Here is a 27,165-nt window from a genome sequence, read left to right as displayed (position 1 = left end):
TGATCTCCTAAAATGTCCAATGGAGAAGGTTCCAAACTTCCAACCTGACAGAAGGGACCCAAGTGCTGTTGAGGTTTGCTATGATATTGAAATGCTTAAAAGGAGTAACTGTACACCAATTTAAATGGGCTCATTACTATGACTGAGGAAAATTGTGACTGATCCATGAGAAAACCTGAGGCCACAGATGGGATTAGCCCTCTGAATAGTATCTCCACACCAAGAAGGAGGGTTTGCAAAAGAATTTAGCTGTGACCTAGAAAATCCCACTGATGACTTCAAGGCCACATCTCTGTGGAGGTGAAGGAGCTCTGCACTATAGGCATTGGGAGCCTATCTTGATGTCTTGGAAATGGACTCTAACAGTCCAGGAAGCTGCAAACAAAGATTCCTCCTCCAATAGACTGACTTCGCCACATCAAGGAGTGCTGTAGCCCTCTCCTGGGAATGGAGGAGATCCTCCAGAGAAGAAAAGGAAATGGCGGGACCCAACTTCTGGGCCCTGTAGGTATATCAACTTTCCACCAAGTCTGAAACCTCAACAGATTACAAACAACAAACTGGGCAAATCTATCAATGCATACATGTGCCATGCATGCAAAGATGTGGTGGGTGTCCCACACTGCCTATAATGATGACACCTTGTGACATTAATGAAGACTGAAAGGAAAATATACTGCAGCACTGAACTGGAACAACAAAAAAGGTAGGAATTAATTACTCAACACCAGTTACTATTGCTAATGATGTGCTCAAAACCCTCAAAATCAATGAAAACGGACACATATACTTGGAAATAATGCAAGGACTGGGGCAAAAATAAAACATTTAACAAAAAAAATATATGACTGACAGCAAAAAGCGAAAGGATGATTTCATTGAATAAGTATTGAGCAACCTGCATGGACAAAGTTGAAGGAAAAGAAGGATGATCATCTGACTGCAAGAAATGGACTAAGGTAGCAGACGCAAAACATTTTGGGTTTTTTCTTCTTGACTTCCCATTACTAATTGGAGGGAATGTCTTTGCACTGAGACTAGCATCAAGATAAGATACAGCAATGCAATAACGGCATGTAATCTATTTCTACTAGTAAAAGTTCATTTGTTGATTTATTATGTGCTGTTTGTGTTCCAATATTTAAAACACTGTAACTGGATGTGAAAGTACTATACATTTACCACCATAAAAGGTCACCATGATCTGCAATGTATGCTTTACTAACACAGATTAGGTATTTCTTTCTAGGACCATGTGGAATGTTTCATGACATATACATCCTAACCCACATTGGAGGGCCTTCTTGTCCTGTGCAGTTGGAAGTAGCAATAAATACTTTTACTGAATGGTCTAGTTCCATATTAATGACTATTCACTATATATTATGACAGGTTACCAAATTGTACAAGTGACTGAGTATAGGAATTAGATCAGTGGACTGCATGCTACATGCTTTTCATGAAATGCTTCATCTCCAGTGGCCAATTAAAGTAATTATTGATGTATGGACTACTGGATGTCAAGATTACTTTAGGCCTATGACTTTCACCAAGTAAAATCTGGTATCTGTAGTATTCACACAAAATCCCATTTGTTTGGAATTAGAATTATTTTGCGTATGGAGGAGATTTCAGTGAGTGATGGGAGGCAAGGGAGACATAAACTCAGGTGAAGAAAAGTCCCATGTAGGAGGTTCACATTTATGAATAGTACAGTTAGGTTGGCAAGTATTGTCGGTCATGTAGCTGATCCCTTTTTCTGTACTCCAAAATAATAAATTATTTATTTTACATATAATTATTTGTACTCTGAAAAGAATAATTATCTTTCCATGCATGAAAAATTACATATATTATCGAAATACATCAGCAGGCATATAAAAAAATCATTTTCAAGAATGAGGGAAGCATACAAAGTAAAAAATCATGATCTTGACATTTTGTCCTCTGATATCTTACCCTTTCCTTCTGGCCACTGAATGCCATCAATATCACCATTGACAGGGACAACGTCGAATTCAAGATCCAAGCCATAACGATAGTCATTAACGACACCATTTTCCCACCGTACTTGAAGCCATCCTTGGAACAACAGAACAAGTCAGTATCTTAATCAAAAGAGCATTTAATTCAATATGAAATTGGCTAAACAAATTCAGAAGTGTGCATATCACACCATATTACTTGCATAAAATGAACTTCAACCTACTGCAGCATCACATTCTACAAGCTGGTCTGTGTCTACACTGTTCCATTTGTTCAAGTAAATGGCATGAATCCTGCTGGCACACTAATATGTCATGACAGATCCATGTCTGCAAAGTACTACACATTTACAACCACCACTCAACAAACAGCTAGCCCCATGCTTCCACTATGTCTACAAATGTTAGCCCCATGCTTCCACTATGTCTATAAATGTTAGCCCCATGCTTCCACTATGTCTATAAATGTTAGCCCCATGCTTCCACTATATCTGCAAATGTTAGCCCCATGCTTCCACTATGTCTATAAATGTTAGCCCCATGCTTCCACTATATCTGCAAATGTTAGCCCCATGCTTCCACTATGTCTATAAATGTTAGCCCCATGCTTCCACTATGTCTACAAATGTTAGCCCCATGCTTCCACCATGTCTACAAATGTTCACAATTACAGCATAGTAATTCAAAATGCTGATGGGAAAATTTAACTACTGGATGAATCTTAGCAATTCTTCTTTGGCTCCAACAAAAGAAGAAGGATGGGAGGATGAGCCTAGACAAGTTGTAATCTCAAAATACCTCAGTCTTTTCAAATTTTTAAAATGTGTCCCCACAAGTGGGCCAGAGGAAGAAAATTAAACTTTACTGTATATATACACCAACCATATATCAAACCTATAAAGTAATATAAAATCCTGTGAGAGGAAAAGCAATGACCAACCAACTTCCAACATTACCCATTATTCAATTTTTAAAAAAAAGTTCCCTAAAAATGGGCTCATGGAAAAGAGTAAACGTTATTATGCACCAGCATTCTCCCCAGGGTCTTTTACAATAGCGGTGATACACATCATTTCAGCCTAGGACACTTTATAACCCACTGATAGGCTATCATGTTTTCCAGCTATCCTTAAAAATGAATTTGCTAAATAAACATTTTTTCAGTTAATTAAGACACTACAACTCGAATGACACCTGTTCTTACCTCATCTTGATTATGTAATTAAGGTAGTCATAGATAATCACTCACTGGCTTAGCCATAATCTTTAGTGTCTGTCTTGGTCAAACTGCCCATGCATGATGACTTATGAAGTTGGTTTTATTTTTGCACTGATATCTTGTTTTTGTTGTCGTCTTGGGTTTAATTCCATTTTTTAGTGCATGATACATGTTGGCAAATATAACTGGTGGAGGAAGAACCTAGGAAATCCTGGTAAGAACCACCAAACCATGGGAAGAAAGCAAACCCACATTGGCCAAGCGAGGGACTCAAACCCAGACTGACCAAGGTGAGAGAGCAGTGATCAGTAAAGGTAAGCACTTCAGACCACTCAGCCAACCTATCACACTGATAGTCACATGATCAGCCAGAGATGATGGAGTCTACTGCTAGTGTGTGTTATTTATATTTCAGTAATTTCCACTACCAGCTCCAAGATTTAAACATATTACTTTTAAAATTTAGGAAATTCTTAATGGTCATTCTGAAAACAATGAACACACTACATTGAAAAAGACTTAAAAGCTCCATACTGACATGGCTTTAAAGATCAGAGATTGGTGTCATCAATGGTGATTCCAGTTCAGAGTGTGGGATTTCCCCCAATGATAGAATATAAGAAACAAAGATCAGGTTTTGCTATTATTCTGTTAATTTTATGAAAACAAAATTTCTGAAACCATTTTGTGATGTTACTGCATGCTTACCCCAATGCTATCCAAGATTCCTGAGGAGATCACTAAACACCTATCTAGACTACTGTATGCTTACCCCTGCTTTCAAAGATTCCTAAGGAGATCAATGAACAGTTATCTTCTTATCTTGTCTACAAAGTTTCAATAAAATATTGTAAGCAAAGTAGATGGAAGTAATGGTAAATAGAATTCCAAAAATACACCCTTTTTGGAAAAACTTTCAAGAATCTAACCCCAAAAAGGAGAAAAGTGCAAAAAAATTGAACATCTACACCGATGATATCTCCTGCCTAAAATGCTTCATTAAAATCCCTCAAATGATGTGGAAAGAGAGGCATTAATCAGCTGAGACTGCCTAGTGATTAAGAGCATCTGCACTGGATGCAGGAGGTTGTGGGTTTAAACCCTGGCCGAGTCATACCAAAGACTTCTAAAAATGGTTCTAACAGCTGCCTCGCTAGGCACTCAGTATTAAGAGGTTAGTGTTAGGATTAGCCCCACCCCTGTTTATCTATGCCCAGTTGGAGTTCCCAGCATCCCATTATCACAACAAAACACAACAAAACAAAAACTGGCATGCATCTGGACTCAGTATAAAATATACTAAACATGTACTTCAGAAATGTTTGATCAAAACATTTTTCATTGAGAAAAATATTTCTTATTAATGTGCTACATGCTGCTGTTATATTTTTTCAAATATTGCAGACATTTGCATGAAAAAATGTATACTTGTCTATGTGGTAATAAGGCCACTAGAAATGCCATTGACTATGTATCTGTATGGTGTCCAATGTCATCTGACTAGCATGGAATACATTTTGGAGTGTAGGCCAGCAAACCTGGCAATCAGCTTTCTTGATTACTCAAGGTTAAACTTGCCTTTGACCTTCCCATTCATTGTGCTACAGAGTGGATACTTTTCAGAGCAGTCACTCATGTCCTAGAGGTGAGCATCATCAGCCATATGGCAGAAGACATTGGCAGACTTGATGCTCAGCAACAGACTGTAAGTGTCCCTGTACTGGAGGTGTGCTTTATCGCTGTAGCATGCTCTTATCAGATTCTTGCACATGAGGTATTTGCTCAGGTTGATGACTGCCTGTCCAAGTAGATGGTGTAGTTGAGCGATTGAGCTTCAGGCTGTCTGTGGTGAAATGCAGAGTCAGCAATCAGATGGCATAGCTTGTTGTCCTCACCGACAGGCCTCACAATATTCATCCAAGTCTGTTTTCTAGGGTTTTCCAGAATCACCCCAAAGACAGAATTGTTCATCAGCTTGAAGAAGTTTCTCTTGAATTTTGATTTCACTTTAGTCTGCAGGTCTACGTTAAGATGAATGTATCAATGTGCTCTGGTACAACTTCATTGTATGGTGAAACATGGGAACATGCAGACACAGCCTAATGGAGAGCTTGAGGGAATGGACTGTGATCGTGAATGAAAATTTAATGTGCAATTTCCTTGGTTCATTTAGGACTTATTTATACTTAAATTCAAAATTTACCCACCCACCCCACCACTTCTTTTTCTGGAGTAAGTGTTTACTTAGGCTCTGTATACATCAGACAATTTTCACCGGTCAGCACATGCTTCCACTCTCTATCTACTCTCTGCACGTGCTGGATAGTCCAGTCATGGTACATGTATGCATTTCATTTTATAAATGCTTTTCAACCGGCCCAGCATCAGGTTGGTCTGAATCACTGTTTCTGGTTGTTGATCCTGCTTAGTACTATTGCCATTGTATGGTGTTATATCAGACATGTTTGTCTAAAAGGTTGTTTGGAAAGAAATTCAGTGTGGCCCCATTAATACATCATTTATCAAATTATTTTATACTTTCCTAATTTCCCTCCTAAGTTTTGTCTCCATCCATCAAAAACAGACACTTCATTGTAATGCTTATTTAACTAATTATTTACTTTAAATAAACCTTATTATTTTCATTGGAATTTAATCTTTACCTCATATTTTCAGTAAGTAATAACTTCACTTTAAAGACATGATCTTTCTTTTTTTTCTTTTCTCGGTCATTCTACATTAACCTTTCTGTCTTTCTCCTCTCTCTCCAATATCTAAATTATAAACCCTGAATACCCTCTTTACTAGAAATGAACCTGGGTTAGAATAACTGAAATACATGGGGAGTATTTGAAGGCTTCACTACGTCTACTCATCAACTAATGTCACTGATGTGCATCAGGCCCCCCACCTCCATCAATCATGTTAAATGAGCTCTTTAAACCGGAGAAGGCTGTAATTAAGTTTTGTAAAGAATTGCCCTTTTACAGGACCACATAGTGCTCCTTTTGTCATAGGTTTGGAACTAGTTTCTTGCTTTTAGCAAAGTTCACCCAGATACTTCATGTCTACTTTCTGGAATGAAGCTCTGGGTGTATGTGCCACAAGTGATTAGAGTGTGGGAGGATCTACCCACTTAAAGCCACCACCTGGTAGACTCTGCATGTCAATGGCTTCGTTCTACCAGTGATTTTTAGTAGGGCATCCTGGGTGCACTGTAGTAATGGGCCAGGTCTAGGCCATAGTTCTTTAGAGAGATGTAATGAAATACCTCAAATGCCAGCAGAAGCACATCAGTCTTGATGAAAAGGTTGTGGTAGCTTCCCATATTTTAGAGCCAGATGTCTTCCACATGCTCACTGAATGCTCATTGTCTCTTTCAGATACAAGTATACAGACATGGCTGAGTTGGTTGTAGGAGGCTTATATTTGTGAAAGCTGCATTTCTCTGAAGCATTTGCAGTTTTCCTTATGTGCATACAGGAACACCCCTTTGCTTGTAAGGAGGGTGATGTCAGTGCAAAGTGCCATGTATTTTGCTATGATGTTGAATGCTTCGTTCAGTGGGATAGCTTCTACCTTTCCAGGCTGCTGTTCATAAACTGAAGACTGTCAATAAGCTGTTGCTGCTGTAGTGAGAACATCATAACTTCATGTTGATTGTGTTTACACTTCTAGATGATTCTCTTCCAATACCCTCCATGGAAAAGTTCATATCATAGCCACATGGGTTGTATAGCACAACTAGGACCTTTGTTTTCTCTGGGTAGATCCACAGCATGAGGTTACATGTTTTGTGTGCTGCACTTCAGTACTTTCTGGTAATATGGCAGTGGTCTCACATCTTATCCTTACCTAGTGCATTGGATTTCTGGAAAGCCTTGTGGCCACCTCCATCCATTAAAATCTCAGCTAGATTTCAAAGCACCTCTTGGATCGACTCGTGCTTTAAGCACTTTATGAAAGTTGTGACAGCAACCTGGCTATGATATAATATTGCTCTTTTGGAAATGCCATCTCAGTAGATGACCATGTAGCACATTTACAGCTGACTGTGGTGATATACAATTTTAACTCCTGCCGTGAAACAGATATAAGTCTGAACTTTAAACCATCCATAGTGCCCAGCTCCTTTTTGAGGTCAGATTTGATGTTAGATACCATAGCATTGTGGGTATGGAATCTTCACTTTTGAATGTGTGCTTTTCTGGTACAGTGTCATGATAATCTTTCAAAACTGCTGTAATAGCACTGGATTTACCACTGAACTCACAGATACCTGCATTTTTTTACTTCTGCATTTTGCCATACATTTCTACTTTTGAGGCTGAACATCAGCACTGATGTCTTCAATGACTATGACACTATCCCATCTTAGAGCTGACACTGATGTCTTCATTGACTATGACACTATCCCATCTTAGAGCTGACATAGATGTCTTCATTGACTATGGCACTATCCCACCTTAGAGCTGACACTGATGTCTTCATTGACTATGACACTATCCCATCTTAGAGCTGACATAGATGTCTTCATTGACTATGGCACTATCCCATCTTCGAGCTGACATAGATGTCTTCATTGACTATGGCACTATCCCATCTTCGAGCTGACATAGATGTCTTCACTGACTATGGCACTATCCCATCTTAGAGCTGACATGAATGTCTTCATTGAATATGACACTATCCCATCTTAGAGCTGACACTGATGTCTTTATTGGCTATGACACTATCCTGCCTTGGAGCCAACACTGATGTCTTCATTGACTATGAAACTATCCTGCCTTGGACCTTACATTGATGTCTTCATTAGTCATGACACTATCCTGCCTAGGAGCTGACACTGGAGTCACAACACTACACCTAGGAGCTGGAACTTGTGAGGTTAGAACAGGTGGCTCAACTTTGTGCCTAGGAGGTGGAAGAAACTGGTTGTAGGGCCAGAACCATCTGCTTAACTTTGCACATAGGAGACTGAAATGGTTGTTGGGCTGAAACTGGTTACTAAACCCTACTCGCCACTAGTGCATCATCAAATTAATTTTGTATTTTAGCTCTCTGCAAAGTAACTCATTAACACATGAAGTAGGCATCTTTTTATCTTCTTATTAATAAACATGTATATTTGCCCAGCAGAACAGCCTGCTACTACTGACAAATTTTGCTTCATTCTGTCAATGAATAGATTCAGTGGCAACTGAATGGCACAATACTGTTACACAGTGGCAGCTGAATGGCACAATACTGTTACACATGGGTCACAGCTGGACTGTGAAACTTCATGACAGAATGTTTTGGATTACCCTTGAGTAAAGTTTCTTTCGCAAAAACTGAAGGACCCCAGTGAAGTTGGGGATGCCTGGGGCAACCATGTGGACTTCACTCAATGGTTTTAGTTTGAAAGATGCAATACAACACTGACATTTGATTCTTGGTTGAATAAAATGAAATGGAATGAAGTGAATGCCAATGTTACTAGTAAATACCAAGTTTATATCTGTGGCAGCCATTACTGGAACTAGTTCCCACTTCCGGAACAGTGCAATGCAGTGCTGTTACTATATTAAGTAGATCTCTCACCTGTAACCTCATGTACATGTACTAGCCCTGTGTAGACTGGGTGGCATATGAAATGTTGAAGGTGTTTTCTCCATTGTAATGGTTGCAACTGAGTTGGAAAGTCAGGACATGTCATGATATATGATCTGCACAACATCACCATGTATACTTTTTCCACCTTGGGGTCTTGCCTTTGACCTTAACGTCATATGGAACATCTTGTTCACAGGCTAGTTTCCTGAGAGATATTAATGGCACATGTACTTTTATACATCAGATACAGAAAATATAACAAACCCATGCACCTAACCAATGTTCAGATTACAACATGACTAATGCATTTGTTACATGTGACATTTGTGACATGATAATGACAATTTGTGACAGGTGACATTTGTGACATGATAATGATAATTTGTAACTTCTAACATTTGTGACATGATAGGAACTCCAACTATTTGTTACATGTGACATTTGTGACATGATAAGGACTAAACATTTTCTGAATTGGATTGATTTACTGACATCAATGTAGGCATTGCTTTATAAAAATGCTAGTGCTAACTGAGAAAGCTTCTGTTTCAAAGGTCTCTTTCTAATGAAGTAAGCATGACCTCTAAACAGCCATTTGTGTGAATGGAAAGTGATTTCAAATCCAGTGTAGTGTAAATACATATAGCATTTGGTAAATTACAATAAATCACACATTTTACAATCATACAAATAGTTTATGTTTGTGTTTGTGATCTGGATTTTTAACGTAGCTTTAACAATTTTTCAGTCATATTGCTACGATGCCTGCAGTGTGGCAGTTTATAGTGATGTCTAGCACTGGAGCATCATGCTGTAGACATGTAGCATGATGTCCCACCCAGTCACATTATCCTGACACCAGGCCGACCAGTCCTAACACTATCCTCTTAATGCTGAGCGCCAATGCAAGGCAGCTGTTAGTACCATTTTTGTAAGTCTTTGATATAACTTGGCCGGGAATCAAATCCATGACCTCCCGCATCCAAGGCAGATGCTCTAACCACTAGGCCACTGGAACTGTCCATACAAATGATAGTTTGTGAAATGTGGACCTTAATCAAAGGTGGATATGGTTCCTGAGCACAATCTGGGTAACAGTGACATACTTTTCTTTTCTGCCTTTATTATATCACTGTTAAAAATGTATGCACACACAGGATTTCAATATTTATTACCTTTCTGATCAAATGACAAAGAAACCTTCATGACAAAGTGGATTATTTCTGCCCTCAAATCAGATATTCAAGTCAATGTGACTTATTTGTGAAATTTCAAATAATTTAACGGGGCCCCGAGTGGCCGAGTGGTCTAAAGCACTCTCCGTTACGGATCACTGCCATCTCACCTCTGTCTACGTGGGTTCGAGTCTCGGATTCGACCAATGTGGGTATGTGAGAAAGCTTGCCAGTAGCTTCTCGTGGGTCGGTGGTTCTTCCCGGGGTTTTCCCAGATTCTTCCTCCACCATTAATACTGGCCGCCATACATAGCCTATCGTGTGCTGAAAAATGGCGTTAAACCCCACACCACCACCATCAAATAATTTAACAGTTTTAAAGATGCATTCACGGTCAGTTTTTATAGTCACTAAGGCACAACAATTCTAGAAATAACAAGCATGTTACTGTGATCAAATCATGACAGACGTTTATCACTGTAAAACAAATAGTTCAATTACAAGGCAATGAACGATAACACTCTAAGGCTTTAACCATTTATTTTTCTCTGTTTAGAATTTAGTTATGGCCCGAATATCAGTTTTAGGGATTTTTTTAATATACAGTCAAATTTTTATTCATGTGATAATAGTAAAACTGCATTCCAATGATACATCTCAGAAGAACATATTTCCAGCTATGTAGAAGCAGGGTATTTGAAAAAGCAAAAAGAGCTAAGTCCCTCTCTCCCATCTGATTTCCAAAATCATGCATACATTAAAACTCACCAGGTGCATCATTATATATTTGAGTCACTTCTCCCTCCATAAAATTAGTAATTTCTGGTGTCCTCCACATGAAATTTGGTCCAGGTCTGACTCGCGTTCCAATACTTGGCATGATGGGTAGATGGTCAGTGATAGGTTTGGGAATTTCTTCACCCTCATCATGAATGATAGCATCAATGACTTCTTCTGTGCTTCTCTCCTGTGGTATTATAACACCAGTTATCAGCTGATTTGCTGCTAGGTTTGGTGCAATCTTCACATAATCTGGATCCTCCTCTCGATCTGTAATGATAATACTCATAATTATCTAACAATGTACAGATGTGGGGTAATGATAATTATGTGACAATGTACAGATGTGGGCTAATGATAATTATGTGACAATGTACAAATGTGAGTTAATGATAATTGTGTAACAATGCATAGATGTGAATTATTGGTAATTTTGTGACAATGTACAGATGTGGGCTAATGATAATTATGTGACAATGTACAGATGTGAGGTATTGGTAATTTTGTGACAATGTACAGATGTGGGCTACTGATAATTATGTGACAATGTACATATGTGGGTTAATGATAATTATGTGACAAGGTACAGATGTAGGCCAATGATAATTATGTGACAATGTACAGATGTGAGGTAAAAATAATTATGTGACAATGTACAGATGTGGGGTAATGATAATTATGTGACAATGTACAGATGTAGGCCAATGATAATTATGTGACAATTTACAGATGTGGGGTAATGATAATTATGTTACAATGTACAGATGTGGGGTAATGATAATTATGTGACAATGTAAAGATGTTGGGTAATGATAATTATGTGACAATATACAGAACTGGGGGAAGAGAAAGATAATTATGTGATAATGTACAGATGTACAGATGAGGGGTAATGATAATTATGTGACAATGTGTAGATGTGGTGTAATGATAATTATGTGTCAGTGTCTCAATGTAGGGGATATCATAACCAAGTGACAATGTACAGATGTGGGGATAATCATAATTATGTGACAATGTACAGATGGGAGATGAGGGTAATAACAATTATATGGCAATGTACAGACATGGGGTAATAATAATTATGTGATGATGTACAGATATGATGTAATTATAATTAGTGATCATAATCATCTATAACCATCTACAATCTTGTAAATAATCACCAGTAATTTTATAAGTAATTTATTTAATTTATTACAGTTATAACATAATTTATTGTTACATTTTCATGACAGTATACTTGGAACTTTAAGTATGACTGTAAGACGTTTTGTAAAATCTGGTGATAACAAATAGGCAAATAAATTTTTAAGTTTTTTTTTAGCATTTTGTACAAACTTTAAATTAATGACAATATTTAAATTCATATGGTTAATTACCTCTTAAGTATGTACATCCAATATGCTTTTTTAGTTAATTTAAAGTACTAACTGTAACATGTTTACAGCAAAGAAATATATCTGTGACTTTAAAAAGAAATTTCCCCTGAAAGTAATCAAAAGAAATTTATTTAATTCAATAAGGTACTCTGTCCAAAGGTAACTAACTACAGCTGTTATCAACATTTTGAAAAGAAATTGGAACAGAGTACATTTTAAAGTCACTGACCCCAGGTCTTGTGACAAAGTTTATGAGAGTAAGGAATTCCTACAACTTTAGAGCAAGGATATGAAGAATAAAAGCTACTGTATTGGAATTTGACAAAACTAGAAGAGAAAACCCAAACAATTGATTTAGTCAATACAACAGCATTCTATAAGAAAAAGTAATCCAAAGCAACTGATTTAGTCAATACAACAGAATAAAGCATTCTATGAGAGAAAATAATCCAAAACAATTGATTTAGTCAAAATTAAGAGTCATTTTACAAATTAATACTTGGAGGAGGGAGGGACACTTTTACAATCTTGGATGGAAGGCTGCCTATCTATAAAAAAATTAAATACTGTTTGATCAGGTAAATTTAAGTGCATTCCTGTGCATATATAAAGTGTCTTATCAAAAGAGAGTCCATTTTATATGGCTGGTATGGTCCTGAATCCCATTTCATTATTTAGCAAAAATATTATATCTAAACTATGTCAATAAAAAGCAACCAGACTGATGTGGTGGTCTGCTTTTATGGCTCCCATAAACTTCATTACAGTGGGCTACTATATTTATCAGCTAAACATTTGATAGAATTTTGATTATCTCATAAAGACTGAAATTCTCCTCATGAAATTAAGCCATACAAATTTCCAAATTTCCATTTTCAACACCATCTGCACAACATTTTCTGAACTATGTTACAATGGTGGATTTGCTGTGAGTAACTATCATGTATGTAAGAATTTTATGATGTTAATATAGTTTTACTGTTCTAAACATCTATTTTACTAATGTAAGACTGAAATTTGTTGCAAATATAGATTTTACTAGCATATGTTTGAGATTTGCTGTAAACATCTATTTACTGCAATAAAAGTTAGATTTGCTGTAAACATCTATTTTAATGCAATAAAAGTTAGATTTGCTGTAAACATTTACTGCAATAAAAGTAAGATTTACTGTAAACACTTACTGCAATAAAAGTTAGATTTGCTGTAAACATTTACTGCAATAAAAGTTAGATTTAATGTGAACATTTACTGCAATAAAAGTAAGATTTACTGTAAACATTTACTGCAATAAAAGTTAGATTTGCTGTGAACATTTACTGCAATAAAAGTTAGATTTGCTGTAAACATTTACTGCAATAAAAGTTAGATTTGCTGTAAACATTTACTGCAATAAAAGTAAGATTTACTGCAAACATCTATTTACTGCAAAAAAAGTTAGATTTGCTGTAAACATTTACTGCAATAAAAGTTAGATTTGCTGTAAACATTTTACTACCACAAGATTCAGATTTATGATTGTGATCTGAAATGTTATTTCTGTGACAGACTCAAACACAAGATCCTCCACCTCCACTTCTCTGAAGTGAATTAATTCTCATTACTTACTTGGATACGAAACTCTTGCCTTATCAAACCGTCTTGCAAGCTTCATCATTACATCCTATCAAGAGAATAAAAAGTTATAAAATGCTTTGTTATGATACAAATGTAGTATTTACAGGGAAACCCTGCTAAAACATGCTTTGTTATTAAACAAATGTAGTATTTAATGGAAGCCCCTCTATAACATGCTCTATCATAATAAAAATGTAGTATTTAATGGAAGCCCCTCTATAACACACTTTGTCATATGAAAATATAGTATTTAATGGAAGCCCCTCTATAACATGCTTTGTCATAATAAAAATGTAGTATTTAATGGAAGCCCCTCTATAACACACTTTGCCATATGAAAATATAGTATTTAATGGAAGCCCCTCTATAACATGCTTTGTCATAATAAAAATGTAGTATTTAATGGAAGCCCCTCTATAACACACTTTGCCATATGAAAATATAGTATTTAATGGAAGCCCCTCTATAACATGCTTTGTCATAATAAAAATGTAGTATTTAATGGAAGCCCCTCTATAACACACTTTGTCATATGAAAATATAGTATTTAATGGAAGCCCCTCTATAACATGCTTTGTCATAATAAAAATGTAGTATTTAATGGAAGCCCCTCTATAACACACTTTGCCATATGAAAATATAGTATTTAATGGAAGCCCCTCTATAACATGCTTTGTCATAATAAAAATGTAGTATTTAATGGAAGCCCCTCTATAACACACTTTGCCATATGAAAATATAGTATTTAATGGAAGCCCCTCTATAACATGCTTTGTCATAATAAAAATGTAGTATTTAATGGAAGCCCCTCTATAACACACTTTGTCATTATGAAAATATAGTATTTAATGGAAGCCCCTCTATAACATGCTTTGTCATAATAAAAATGTAGTATTTAATGGAAGCCCCTCTATAACATGCTTTGTCATAATAAAAATGTAGTAGTTAATGGAAGCCTCTCTATAACATGCTTTGTCATAATAAAAATTAGCATGTAATGGAAGCTCTATATAACATGCTTTGTCATCATAAAAATGTAGTATTTGCTGCAGAACCCCAAATTAATGTGATTTGATGTAATACAAATGTAGTATTTATTGGAAAACTGGGAAACTCCACAATAACATGCTTCATTATAATACAAATGTAGTATTTATTGGAAAACTGGGAAACTCCACAATAACATGCTTCATTATAATACAAATGTAGTATTTATGTGGAAATCCTACAATGACATTTTTTATGATACATGTTTTGTTATAATACAAATGTGGTATTTATTAGAAAACCCCAATATAACATGTTTTGCTATAATACAAATGTACTATTTACTGGGAAATCCTGCTATAACATTTTTCATAATGATTTAAATGTAATATTTACAGGGATATCCCACTATGACATGTTTTGTTATAATAAAATTATATATATAGTTTTATCATGGCTCCCAAATTTATTATAACCACTTCATGAATTTCTATAACCTAATTTTTAAGTACTACAAAGTTTAATTGCCAAAGGAAAAATACAACTTTTATTTGTAAATCTTGCTAATTTTAATGCATCCTTGAAGAAATAGGATTGTCTGTATTTAGAAGTTCATTGCAAATTTCTCAACAGGATGTCAATGGAGTCAACTTTTCATATTTTTTTAAGTAACCAGCTCTTAAAAATGTTAATAATTGTTTCTAATTAGCATTGAACCATTAACAATAAAGCTATTCATTCTTCCTTAGTGTCAGTGCAATAGTTCTTCACTCCATGTTAATCAGTGGACCATGCTCAATGGACCAGTATTTACACCTGTGCACCAAACAAAGCCATTGATGAACTGGTAAGTTAATTAATTCAACTGCCTAATTAAGCAATTGCAAATCATTAATATTAACACCACAGCATACGGTTGTTGCAAAAATATAAAAAAAATACTTATATATGGGTTAGTTTTGTGATTTGTTCAACTGAAATAAATTAAAGAAAAACTTTTTACTTTATTATCATATTTCCCTGTATACAACCAACATACAACTACAATGGGTGTATACCCACATCTGCCACTGAATTACATGCTGGCAGATCTCACTGAAATTAACAAAAAACACAGTATACTCTGATTTGCCAACTAATTATGTCACAGAAATCATCAAAAGAACAGAGTATACTATGGTCTGCTGGTTCAATATGTAACTAAAATCATCAAAAGAACAAAATATACCATGGTCTGCCAGCTCCATATGTCAATGAAATCATCAAAAGAACTGAGTATACTATGGTCTACCAGCTCCATATGTAACAGCAAATTTAAGTCTATGTTATCCAAAGCTGACTGCCACCTTATACACAAGAAAATATGATAAGTTGATTGGAAAATACAACATAGCTAGACCTCGCTGCATATCCTACCATATACACCTCCTAATACACTTAATACTGTATATATTTAAAGGGCAGAAAACTGAAAACACACATACACACATATGGTCCACATTATCTTTGAAATGGATGGCAGGGCCACTGGCTTTGTATTCTTGGGGTGAGGTGGGCAAAATTAACTAAAACCCAAACATAAAATATAAATTTATGCAATTTTAGACTGACTGTTTAGCTGTAAAATATACATAAGAAGTGTATACTGTGATGATGCATATTGGTTGAGGCCATATCTATGAATCCAGGAAGAAGTGTATACTGTGATGATGCATATTGGTTGAGGCCATATCTATGAATCCAGGAAGAAGTGTATACTGTGATAATGCATACTGGTTGATGCCATATCAATAAATCCAGGAAGAAGTGTATACTGTGATGATGCATCTTGGTTGAGGCCATATCTATGAATCCAGGAAGAAGTATATACTGTGATGATGCATATTGGTTGAGGCCATATCTATGAATCCAGGAAGAATGTGCATTGTAAGATCAGTGCTTAATTAAAACCTGGATCTCTTCTATCTAATGTCTAATCTAAAACACATCTTCATGCCAATTTACATCAACCACAACAATTTTTAAACTCAAAGTGAAAGGCTATCTCACCTGAAGGTACTTAAAATGGTTGATCCCAATGCTGTCACCAAATCTCAAATGGACAGATCTCATGGCTGGGCTGGGGTTTATACTCAGATCTCCTAGATGCTATCAAGGTGCTTTATCATCTATGTTATCAGAACCAAACTACATCAAGGAGACAACATTCCAGTGACAACAAAACGGGTATGTTGAAATAGTTTATATTGTGTGATAATCTCAAGTGGGTGGGTGGTAATGCTCTCAGTAATAGGCATTTCTCTAGTTCCTCCTATCATTATATAAAAATAAATTTCCAAGAAAATAAACTTTTCATAAGAAATTCAAGTGTCAGACATTTTCTGTGCATGTAACTAAAATCATCATGCCGTTTAAGTATTAGTTATTAGTATTATGCAACCAACCTGACATTTAAATGCTACTCATTTCTGAGACAAGATATTTGTTTTAAGCACTAGTGATCTTGGCAATTTCTTAAAAATAGCACATATACGATGCATCATCAACAAGCTACTTTACTGATGCTTCAGACCATATTAAATTGGACAGAAAAAATTAAGGCCTGTGTGGCAAATAGTATATTTAAATAATAGGTGAAATGTTCTACAAGTCAGTGAATGGTATATTATCAATGAGGGCCGAGGAAGTGTCAAGTACATCCTTTTGACAATATAGCTTTGTATATTTCAGTTAAAGAAAGCTGACAATACAAATAAAGCTGTTCACCTTTATCATTACAGTGAAATCCCACTATAGCACAAAGGTTGGTGTCCAATGAATGGGACCGTGCTATGTACCGTACCATGCTATTAGCAAACAAGTCATTCAAATGAAGGAAATTATGCATGCTTATCCATAGGCTCTATACAAAATGAGAATGGGGTAATAGGAATAAGCACAAATCTATGTGCTTCATAACGAAAACAGAGAGTGCATGTTTAATATTTTACTTTATTCAGAGACCCATGCATTGGTACATATACGGGATGTACTTAGGATGATTACAGTTAAAGTATCAATACGTGTACTCACAAACCAAGCTCATGGCATCTGTAAGAGGGAATCCATAATAACTGCATCATTATGTATCTGAATTCAGTGCACACACACAACATTGGAAAAATTAAGCAACAAAACACGAACCACATGTATGGTTCATATGTCTCCATGTGTAAATTCCCAAGGTCACTGTGTGTTGTCTGTATACAAATTTCACACCACTAGAATTTTCTCTGCTATAAATCAGAATACTAAAAAAGTTTATCGATAGTATAGCTCCTGTTTCTGAACTAGAAGCATACTGAGATGCACATAAAATATCTAACAGTAGCAAATACTTTATTGTATTTAAAAATATTATTGTACAGAGAATGCATTGAAGACAAACACAAAGAAGCTTAATGTCTATATTGATAATAGGTCAATAATAAGATTAACTTACCAGCTTCTTAATGAGCAAAAATAAACTGAGATCAAAGTGCAGTGATTGACTATTGACACAACTGAAACAAACATTCACAAATAAAAACATATAGCATCTTTTTTCATATCCACAAAGACACAATATTAGGACACTTTTCTTCAAAAATGCAACAAATTTTGCCAGATTATTACATTAAAACCTTTTTATTTTGGCATAAAACTTTGCAGTACTTCAAGACAATGGTGAAATTATTATAAATTTCAGGATGCCACAACAGTGATATATCTGAATTAATGTTATAATGAAGCAGGTTATAGTGGAATTTCACTGTGCCTCTGAATGTTATAGACATTTAGATGATCTGAAATCTACCTGCTATCAGAATGTCTGATGTTGCTGAGGTATTTTAAAATGTTTTTTTTTTATCAAACAATGAGTCAATTTACTGCTGTAACTATTTAGCATCTTCATGTGATCATATTGCATAATATTTTGTTGTCTCAATGTAAACAAAATTTTAAAAAAAATGAAAAACCTGGACATATAAGTGACCCAATAAAAATATAAAAAAGTGAGGACAAAGTATTCAAACAAGTTTGCCTGGACAGAATTGATACCATTTAAGTTGTTGTTTCAACTAAAGAATTTCTTAACTGGGGATAAGTGGTCATGTAATCATATGCTTTAAAGTGGATCAATAATAATGCTGTGTTTGTTTAAATAATGAGGACAGAAAGTAATAAGTGTATGTACTTTACTATCAATGGGCTCTTGAATTCATTACAGATTGGCTCGTTTATTGACAAAAATATTTAATACACCATAATACTCAGGTATAAGTTGGATTCAAATTACATAGACTCTGATCAAATGTTGCATAATGTGTCAGCAGATCTAGGTCTTTGCAGTTTGTTAGGAGAAATCAGCAGAACAATCAACATAGACCCTGACCAGCTGGCACATTATGCTATAACAGATCAGGGTCTATTGTTTGCAGTTTGCAGCAAGTACAAATGGTAAATTTATTTATTGTTATTTTGTCAATTTACATGACAAATATTGCAGTGACGAAAATCTTCCTAATTTGACCTTTCTGGACTGTCACTGCTCCGATGGCCTAGTGGTTAGAGCATCCACCTCGGATGTGGGAGGTTGTGGGTTTGATTCCTAGCTGAGTCATACCAAAGACTTATAAAAATGGTACTAACAGCTCCCTTACTTGGTGCTCAGCATTAAGAGGTTAGTGCTAGGAATGGTTGGCCTGGTGTCAGGATAACGTGACTGGGTGGGACATCATGCTATATGTCTGCGGCATACTGCCCCAGTGCAAGACATCACTATAAACTGTCACACTGCAGACATCGTAGCGATATGACTAGAAACTTTGTAAAGCTATGTTAAAAAATCCAAATCACACACACACACTGGACTGTCACATGTATGACAGTAACTCACCAAATCTTTGTCTGTGACATATTTGTCTATCTTCAATTCCTTTGCCATTCTCATTAGTTGTTCTTTCCCAAGTCTTTCATCTTTTCTTGCAATCAAGTGACCCAAGATTTTCTAAATTGTAAAAATAATATTCATATCAATTTGAATTGTATGATCTAGCTTAGCAATAAATAGGTCAAACATTTCCTGTAAATAAAAGATTTATAAATTTGTGTTTGTAGAAAAAGCCATTCATAAACTGACACAAAATCACACCAGTAATATGTAATGCAGTGGAAAACTAAGTTTCATGACAAGAGTTTTTCCAAACTCTGTACATATGCTATAATGATTTTTGTATCTAGCACAATCTGCTTATGGAGAGTTAAAGTCTGATGATGATTATATGGTGATGATCAAACTTTCCTTTTCAAGATGAAATTTAAATCTTTAGAGAAAATATTTGTAAAAATATTAAGTATCTTGTTATTAAAATAATTTTGCCGCATTTTTTGGGATGAATTAGCCAAAAGTTATTATTGATACACTTATATACATTCTACAATAGTATATCAAACAGTGCAGGCACTGATCTGCTAGTAAATATAAAACAGTGTGGACAGTGATCTGCCAGTATATTATATGATGGTATATCAAACAGTGTAGACACTGATCTGCTAGTACATATCAAACAGTGTAGGTCCTGATCTGCTAGTACATATAAAGCAGAGTAGGCAGTGATCTACTAGTACATATCAAACAGTGTATGCAGTGATCTGCTAGTATATATCAAACAGTGTAGGCAATAATCTGCTAGTACAGTGGTTCTTAACTCATGGGTTGCAACCCAAAACTGGTTTGCCATGCTATTTTGAGTTGTTTGCTAAGATCAATCTTAATGATTTGTTGAAATATCCTACCCAAGTGTTTTTTTTTGCATTTGATGGTTGGTGAGGCTAACCAAAAACCTAATCTGGGTTACTGCCAAAAAGGTTAAGAACCACTGTGCTAGTACATTATGTGATGGTATATCAAGCAATCTAGGGACTGATCTGCTGGTACATTCAATTATCATGGTATATCAAGATCTGTGATGCTCAAAGTTGGATGGGGATAATACACTCATAAATACAGTCTCTGTAAGATCACTTTTTAATTCCTATGTTACATGTGTTTCCATTCACACACTGTGATTTTATAATATGATGAACCTAATGACAGAAAAAAGTATCATACAGATAAAATATAGACCTTAAACATCTCCCTTCTCTTAACTTAACTATACATATATACATACATACATACCTACATACATACATACATACATACATACATACATACATACATACATACTACTGTTCAGCTATATATAATGGAATGCTAAAATGAGTGGAAACAATAAAATGAAGTCAGTTAGAATCAATATGTCCATCTGACAATTCAGTTAATTAGATTTTTAATTTAATCAGAGGAACAGTTTATGTTGGATTAACAAAAATGCATATGGATCCCACTGCAAACAGCAATACATACCGCCATGTGTGCTGATTAGGGTCTAAGCTATTTCCTTGAAATCGCTGATAGAATGAACACATGACATTAGTAATATGAAGTTTTTTGGACACATTTTAAATCTTTGATAGTTAAAATGTGAATTAAGGCATATGGAACTGTGCTAGGTATACAAGTCATGTGATGTTACAATAGATCAGCAAGTAAGTGTAAACAAGAGTCTCTCAAAGGGACAGTTGCTCTACTGATTGAAAATAAATTCAAGATTAGACCATTTCTTTTTTCAATGCTGAGTGCTGAAACCATCACTGATATTTTAATGCAATAACAAGATTTTCAAATTAGCCAATGTGGCAGCCATATCTGATGCCATATTGGCACCATTTTTTCTGAGGATGAACTAGATATCATTAGAATTCTTTTGATTAAAACTCTATGCAAATATTACCATGCAATCAAGAATTCAAAAGTAGTGACAATAACATTTTCAAGATGGCCACCACAGTGTCCATATTGGATGTCAGATTGATGTCAGTTTAATTTAGACCCATCTAGACATGATAAGAAGTATTCAGGTGAAAACCCACGTCAATGTGACTTTCCAATTACGATAAATAGCGATAACATGATTTTCAAAATAGCTGACATGGGGCCATACTGGATATCAGATTTGCACCATTTTCTTTTAGGACCAACTACAAATAACAAGAATTTTTCTCAGGAAAACCCAATTTTAATAATACCATCCATCTGGGAGAAACATCAATTATATTTTCAGGATTGCAACTGTGGCAGCCATATTGAGGTCAGACTGGCACATTCATTTTTTGGACCAACTAGAACTAGACCTGATAAAGTCTTCCATTCAAACCCCATGTCAATATGGCATTCTGTTCAGGAGGAAAAGTGATGTTGATTTTCAAGATAACCACTGTAGCAGCCATACTGGATGCCTAAGTGGCACCATTTTCAAGGCCAACTAGACATCATAAGAAGTCTTCAAGTGAAAACCCCATGTTGATAAAACATTCTGTTCAGAAGGAGCAGCAGTAATAAGATTTTCAAGATGGCTGCCTTTTGAGGCCATACTGGACATCAGATCAGCACCATTTCATTTCGAATCAACCATACATCATAAGAACCATTTACTGAAAACTCCATGTACATATGACCATCCATTCAGAACAAGGATCAATAACAACATTTTAAACATTTGTTGTGATGGCCATACTGGATGTCCAAGAAACATGATTTTCATTTGGACCATACTGGATGTCTGAACAATATCAGTTTCATTTTGATATTATAGAAATCATTTGGCAAAAGCACCATTCTCATTTGGACCATGGGATGAATGTGTGTAACATTTTATGGTAACCCTCAAAGCAGTTTACAAGGAATAGAGATAACAAACTTGTATCAATGGATGGATAGATCATGGACAGAAGACAGATGACAGGTCACCAATGAAGGTCTAAAACTTGCATTGTTCATCATCTGATGAACAAACTCTTATACTTCTGCTGATTTAAAATGAAAATGTATGAACTCAGTCCAATGACACAGCTTTGGACAATAATACTCAAGCAAAATAAGCCATTGTGCTATTTGTGTACTTACATAGTGAATATATGATTTACTGTATCTGTGTAACTCATATGGATGAAGTTGTCCACCAGTGCTCTCATATCCAATCTGGTCAGCTAATTTCTGAAAACGAAAAACTAACATCATTTCTGATCATTATCAGTAAATCAAAAATTATACCAAACCAAAATTTATAAAAAAAGGTGTTTACTCCTAACCACTCAACAACAGGAGCATGTTTGGAGATGCTGACAATAAACACACTTGCACTGAGGAAAGTAGTACAGCCCTTAAAGCTTGAAAATTAGGCCAAAGTGATCTACTTATGTATGGTTGAGTCATTCTCAGTGAGATGCATCCACATACAAATTCTCATGTGCAGGTGAAATTGGGCCCAAGATACTGAAGGTATTATGAACAAACTGGTGACATAAAAATACAACCAAGCATGAAAACTAACTTACAATGATCTACATTTAGTATCACTGATGTCTCCACATGCTTACCATATATATATATATATATATATATATTAACTTGTAAGTGATCTTTTTAAAAAAAATAATAATTATTAATGCAGAGTAGAATTCATCTTATAAGTAATACATATTTTAAAAAAATTAAAATCTGACTATACCATAATGACTGTATATCTTGGGACACTATTAGTCTTAGGACACGCATAATTATTTTACAAATGAACTCTTTCATGATTTATAAATGTTGGGACATGAAATTATAGCAATTATTTCATGTATTATAAGTCTTGGCACATCTGTAACAGAATTGTAACCGAGTGGATTTTGGATTAAATGAATAACGCAAACACAATGTGATGGGCAATGGAAATTTATAAAATGAATTAATAAAAATATATATATATATTATAAATACAATGATTCTCTCACACTTTCAACATATGACTGATCCAATCACTCTACACAAACATTCACAAATTGAAAAACCAAAATATGATTCATGTAACCTTACGTATGGAACGTGAGATTCAAATAACCTCATGGACTGCAAATACGTTTCAAATAATATTATGCAATGTAAGAGAGATTCACATAATCTCACGTATGGTATGCGATTAAGATTCAAATAATCTCAAGGAATTCAAATATGTTTCAAATACTTTGTCAGTTAGATATCATACATCGCAAACTGATAAATTATGTACTTTCACCAATATGGGCAACAACAACAAAAATAATGCATACAATGGAGCATTTAAGTTAAAGGTTATAGACTTTGCAAAGGAAAACAACACTAGTGCTGTAGAATGTGAATATGGTGTGTCCAAGAAACAGACGTGTGACTGGTGCAAGAAAAAGTTAGTTCTAGTTGACTGAGCCAGACATCTTAATAATAATGGAAAGCCCTTATGCAAATTGGGTGTTTGCTTTGAATGAGTGAGTTCTAGAGCAGTGTTTCAGGTGTATTTGGTGCAGTCTTTGAAACATAAGTTATGGCTACATCAAACATACCAAGCTGTGATCCATGGCAGCACCACGTTGGTGCTACAAACATTTCATGTTTGCCTAAACAAGTCATTCAAGGCAAATATTTGCTAACAGTGGCACAAGACTGCAGATGGGCCCAAAGAATTTACAAAGGCGGAAATGTGAAGTGTCCAGGGATTGAGTTAGTATCTCAGTGAGTGTGAAATGCATGGGAGGAAATTCAAAATGAGATGGTCATAAAATCATTTAATAAATTGGTATTTTCCATTGCAATGGATGGGACAGAAAATGATGAACTCTTCAGTGATTTAATTTGAGATAAGACCAACACTGAAGTACCAACAGATGACAGTGGAGACAAAGAATCTGAATTTGGTGATGAATCCCAGGAGGAATCCAAGTCAGACAATGTCTACGACAACCAAATGACAGTGGAGGAACTCAGAACTTTATTTGGTAATTCTGCTGATGAAGATGAATTCTTGGGCTTTGAACCAGATGACATCAATGACATTTACAGGATAATATGAACCATAAAAATGTGGACTTTATTTTATTTATTATAATACTTTTGGAATTAATATATTATGAGATATTGTGAATGGCATCATTCTGGATTATGATTATTTTACCCATATGACATATAATTTAATGGATGGTTTAATTGTATAAATAAATTCAAAATGCTATGCATTATGGATTTCATTACATGAAGATGGATGAATTGTAAGTTATCAATTTATTTTGTAGATATTCAACTCAATATTACAAATGTATTTAGTATACATTGGTTTTGTCTTTATTTGTCCTGTCTCTAATTCTATCCATCTATCCAGTTTGACTTGTTTATTTTTCCCCAAGTGCAACTCAGACACAGTGACCCTATTGTCATCCCTTGCAGATGGATCTGACATGCAAAAAGACCGCAACTTAAAGGAGGGTAATAAAGAAATTCTCTTTTTTCAGCCCTACAGTGGGGGAGGGTCAACTTAAAGTCAAATCAACTTATAGGTGAATATATATGGTAGTTTCGTGTATGTATGTCTTGTAAGTAAGAGTCCAAGATATTAATGGCATAACATGTAAATAGCAAAAGACACAAATGTTACTAGAGTGTGAAAATTAAAGCACAATGACGTAGCTTTCATATGAATGACATAGCTTTCATATGAATAATTAACTAAATATGCATCCATATTTCAATTTTCTTAAGTGTGGTGAAATATGATCTAAAATACTAAGTATGTAACACACAGATTAAAAAAGTCACTGAAGCATGAATATATGGTTACAGTGACCTAGTGTTGATATGGTAAAGTTACTATTAATAAGATCCATCCGGTAAAGTATGTTACTTAGTAAAGGCTGAACCTAAAATAATAATGTCATCAATGTACCCCTTGATGGATGAGATCCATAAATCTCTCAAAACAGGCAGGGGTCTTGGACAGGCAAAATGGAACAAAGCTGCTTGTGAGCAACAAAAGCCATTTTGCTTCGAAGCACCATTGGATATTGCTAATAACCGGTGACAAGATAAAGGGTGGGAAACTGATGGGCACCTACCAAATCTTCATCCAAGTGAGGCAATGGATAGGTCTCTCTTATAGTCATGGCACTGTATTTGCTATAGTCCACACAAAACCTTAGTGTACCATCCTGCTTTGTGACCAACATAATTGGAGCAACCCAAGCACTCTCACTAACCCCAATAATATCATTTACTCACATCTGTTCTATTTCTTTCTTATCAAGAGCTTTCTGGGATTGAGGAAGTCTAAGCAGAGAATTTTAATAGGCTTTGCAGTTTTTGTGTTGACTGTGCAGTTAACCATATCAGTTCTTCCCAAATATCCATGAGGACCCATAAAAACATCTTGACTTCCTGCAAAGAGTTTTGTCAAATTTAACCTTTTAAACTGAAACTTGAAAAGTGTTTACTCTTTTAAACTGAGGTTAATTATTTAAGTCACAAAGTTTTGCAAGAGATCAAGTGCAATACAAAAAGTCAAACTAGACAGAAATTGGCCAGTTCTGTCAAAAGTTTTAGAAGTAACGAGTTTTCTTGGCCTAAAGGTTTATTACAGGATGTTTATTCCAGATTTTTCTATTAGTAGCCCCTAACAGAATTTATTGGAAAAACAAAATGATTCATGTGGGATAGCAAAATTTCAAAATTTGAAAATTAAAAAGATTTGCTGACAAATGCTGCCATATTGTCATATCCCTAGATGGATGGCCTATTCACCCTAGACACACACGAGTATCATTGGTGTTTGTGACATTCTTTTTAAGGTTCAAAATGGTAAAGAGCATGTTGGCATGTATGCAAGCAAAACTCACAGTAACATGCATGGACTTCTCTCAGAGAACTCAGGCCAACAATCCCATAGTCTGCTTGTTCAGACATGGATATCTTGAATATGCTCTTTTTAATTTGTTAAATCCTTATTTATTCAGTTTATCTAAATGCTCATCTTAAATTAGCACAAAATTTCTCAGTGCTGAATGTCTGGAGAAAAGAAACTAAAATTGCACTGAACTTTTTAATTGCCTGTATTTAGAATTGGTAGTTTTGAAATAACGCTGCAGTGTACTAGGTTTGGCCTAACTGGCATCATGTCCATCCAACACGTAAATCGGACTCACACTCTACATCAATTTTGAGCTCCAAATCACATACTGGTATTTCCAGTGACATTTTTCCAATGTCCAACAGACCGATATACATCAAATCCATTGTCATCATAGCTATCACCAGCCAGTATTTACCGAATGAAAATGTCGTCTGAAGACAAACCCTGTTATTTAACCATTTTGGTTTCCTGTGTGCGCCTTATTTGAAACAAACATTTGTAAAACTTCCATGATGAAAGTAAGGTTAAAAATATCATAAAATGCTTGTTTCAGGGCCCAAATTTAGTTTAACAGCCATTCATGTCAAACCAAATTATCCAGCTATT

General features: G+C 35.2%; 1 protein-coding gene across 3 annotated transcripts in view; it reads right to left on the bottom strand.

Annotated features, from left to right (window-relative positions):
* Positions 1–27,165, bottom strand: part of LOC149801596 (uncharacterized) — an 85,101-nt gene that overhangs the window by 21,186 nt on the left and 36,750 nt on the right. For all 3 annotated transcript variants that reach the window (XM_089955850.1, XM_089955849.1, XM_089955851.1), the window contains exons 10-14: positions 22,770–22,859; positions 19,659–19,769; positions 13,745–13,799; positions 10,743–11,024; positions 1,960–2,082 (exon numbers count right to left, since the gene is read on the bottom strand). In XM_089955850.1, the coding sequence (XP_089811976.1) occupies positions 1,960–2,082; positions 10,743–11,024; positions 13,745–13,799; positions 19,659–19,769; positions 22,770–22,859 (661 nt within the window). The remainder of the gene's footprint in view (positions 1–1,959; positions 2,083–10,742; positions 11,025–13,744; positions 13,800–19,658; positions 19,770–22,769; positions 22,860–27,165) is intronic.

The sequence above is a fragment of the Sinohyriopsis cumingii genome, chromosome 4 (genome assembly GCF_028554795.1).
Source record: "Sinohyriopsis cumingii isolate HCF-2022 chromosome 4, ASM2855479v2, whole genome shotgun sequence".
Lineage (NCBI taxonomy): Eukaryota > Metazoa > Mollusca > Bivalvia > Unionida > Unionidae > Sinohyriopsis > Sinohyriopsis cumingii.
The sequence above is the reverse complement of the archived record's forward strand: the minus strand, read 5'-3'. Positions and strand labels throughout refer to the sequence as shown.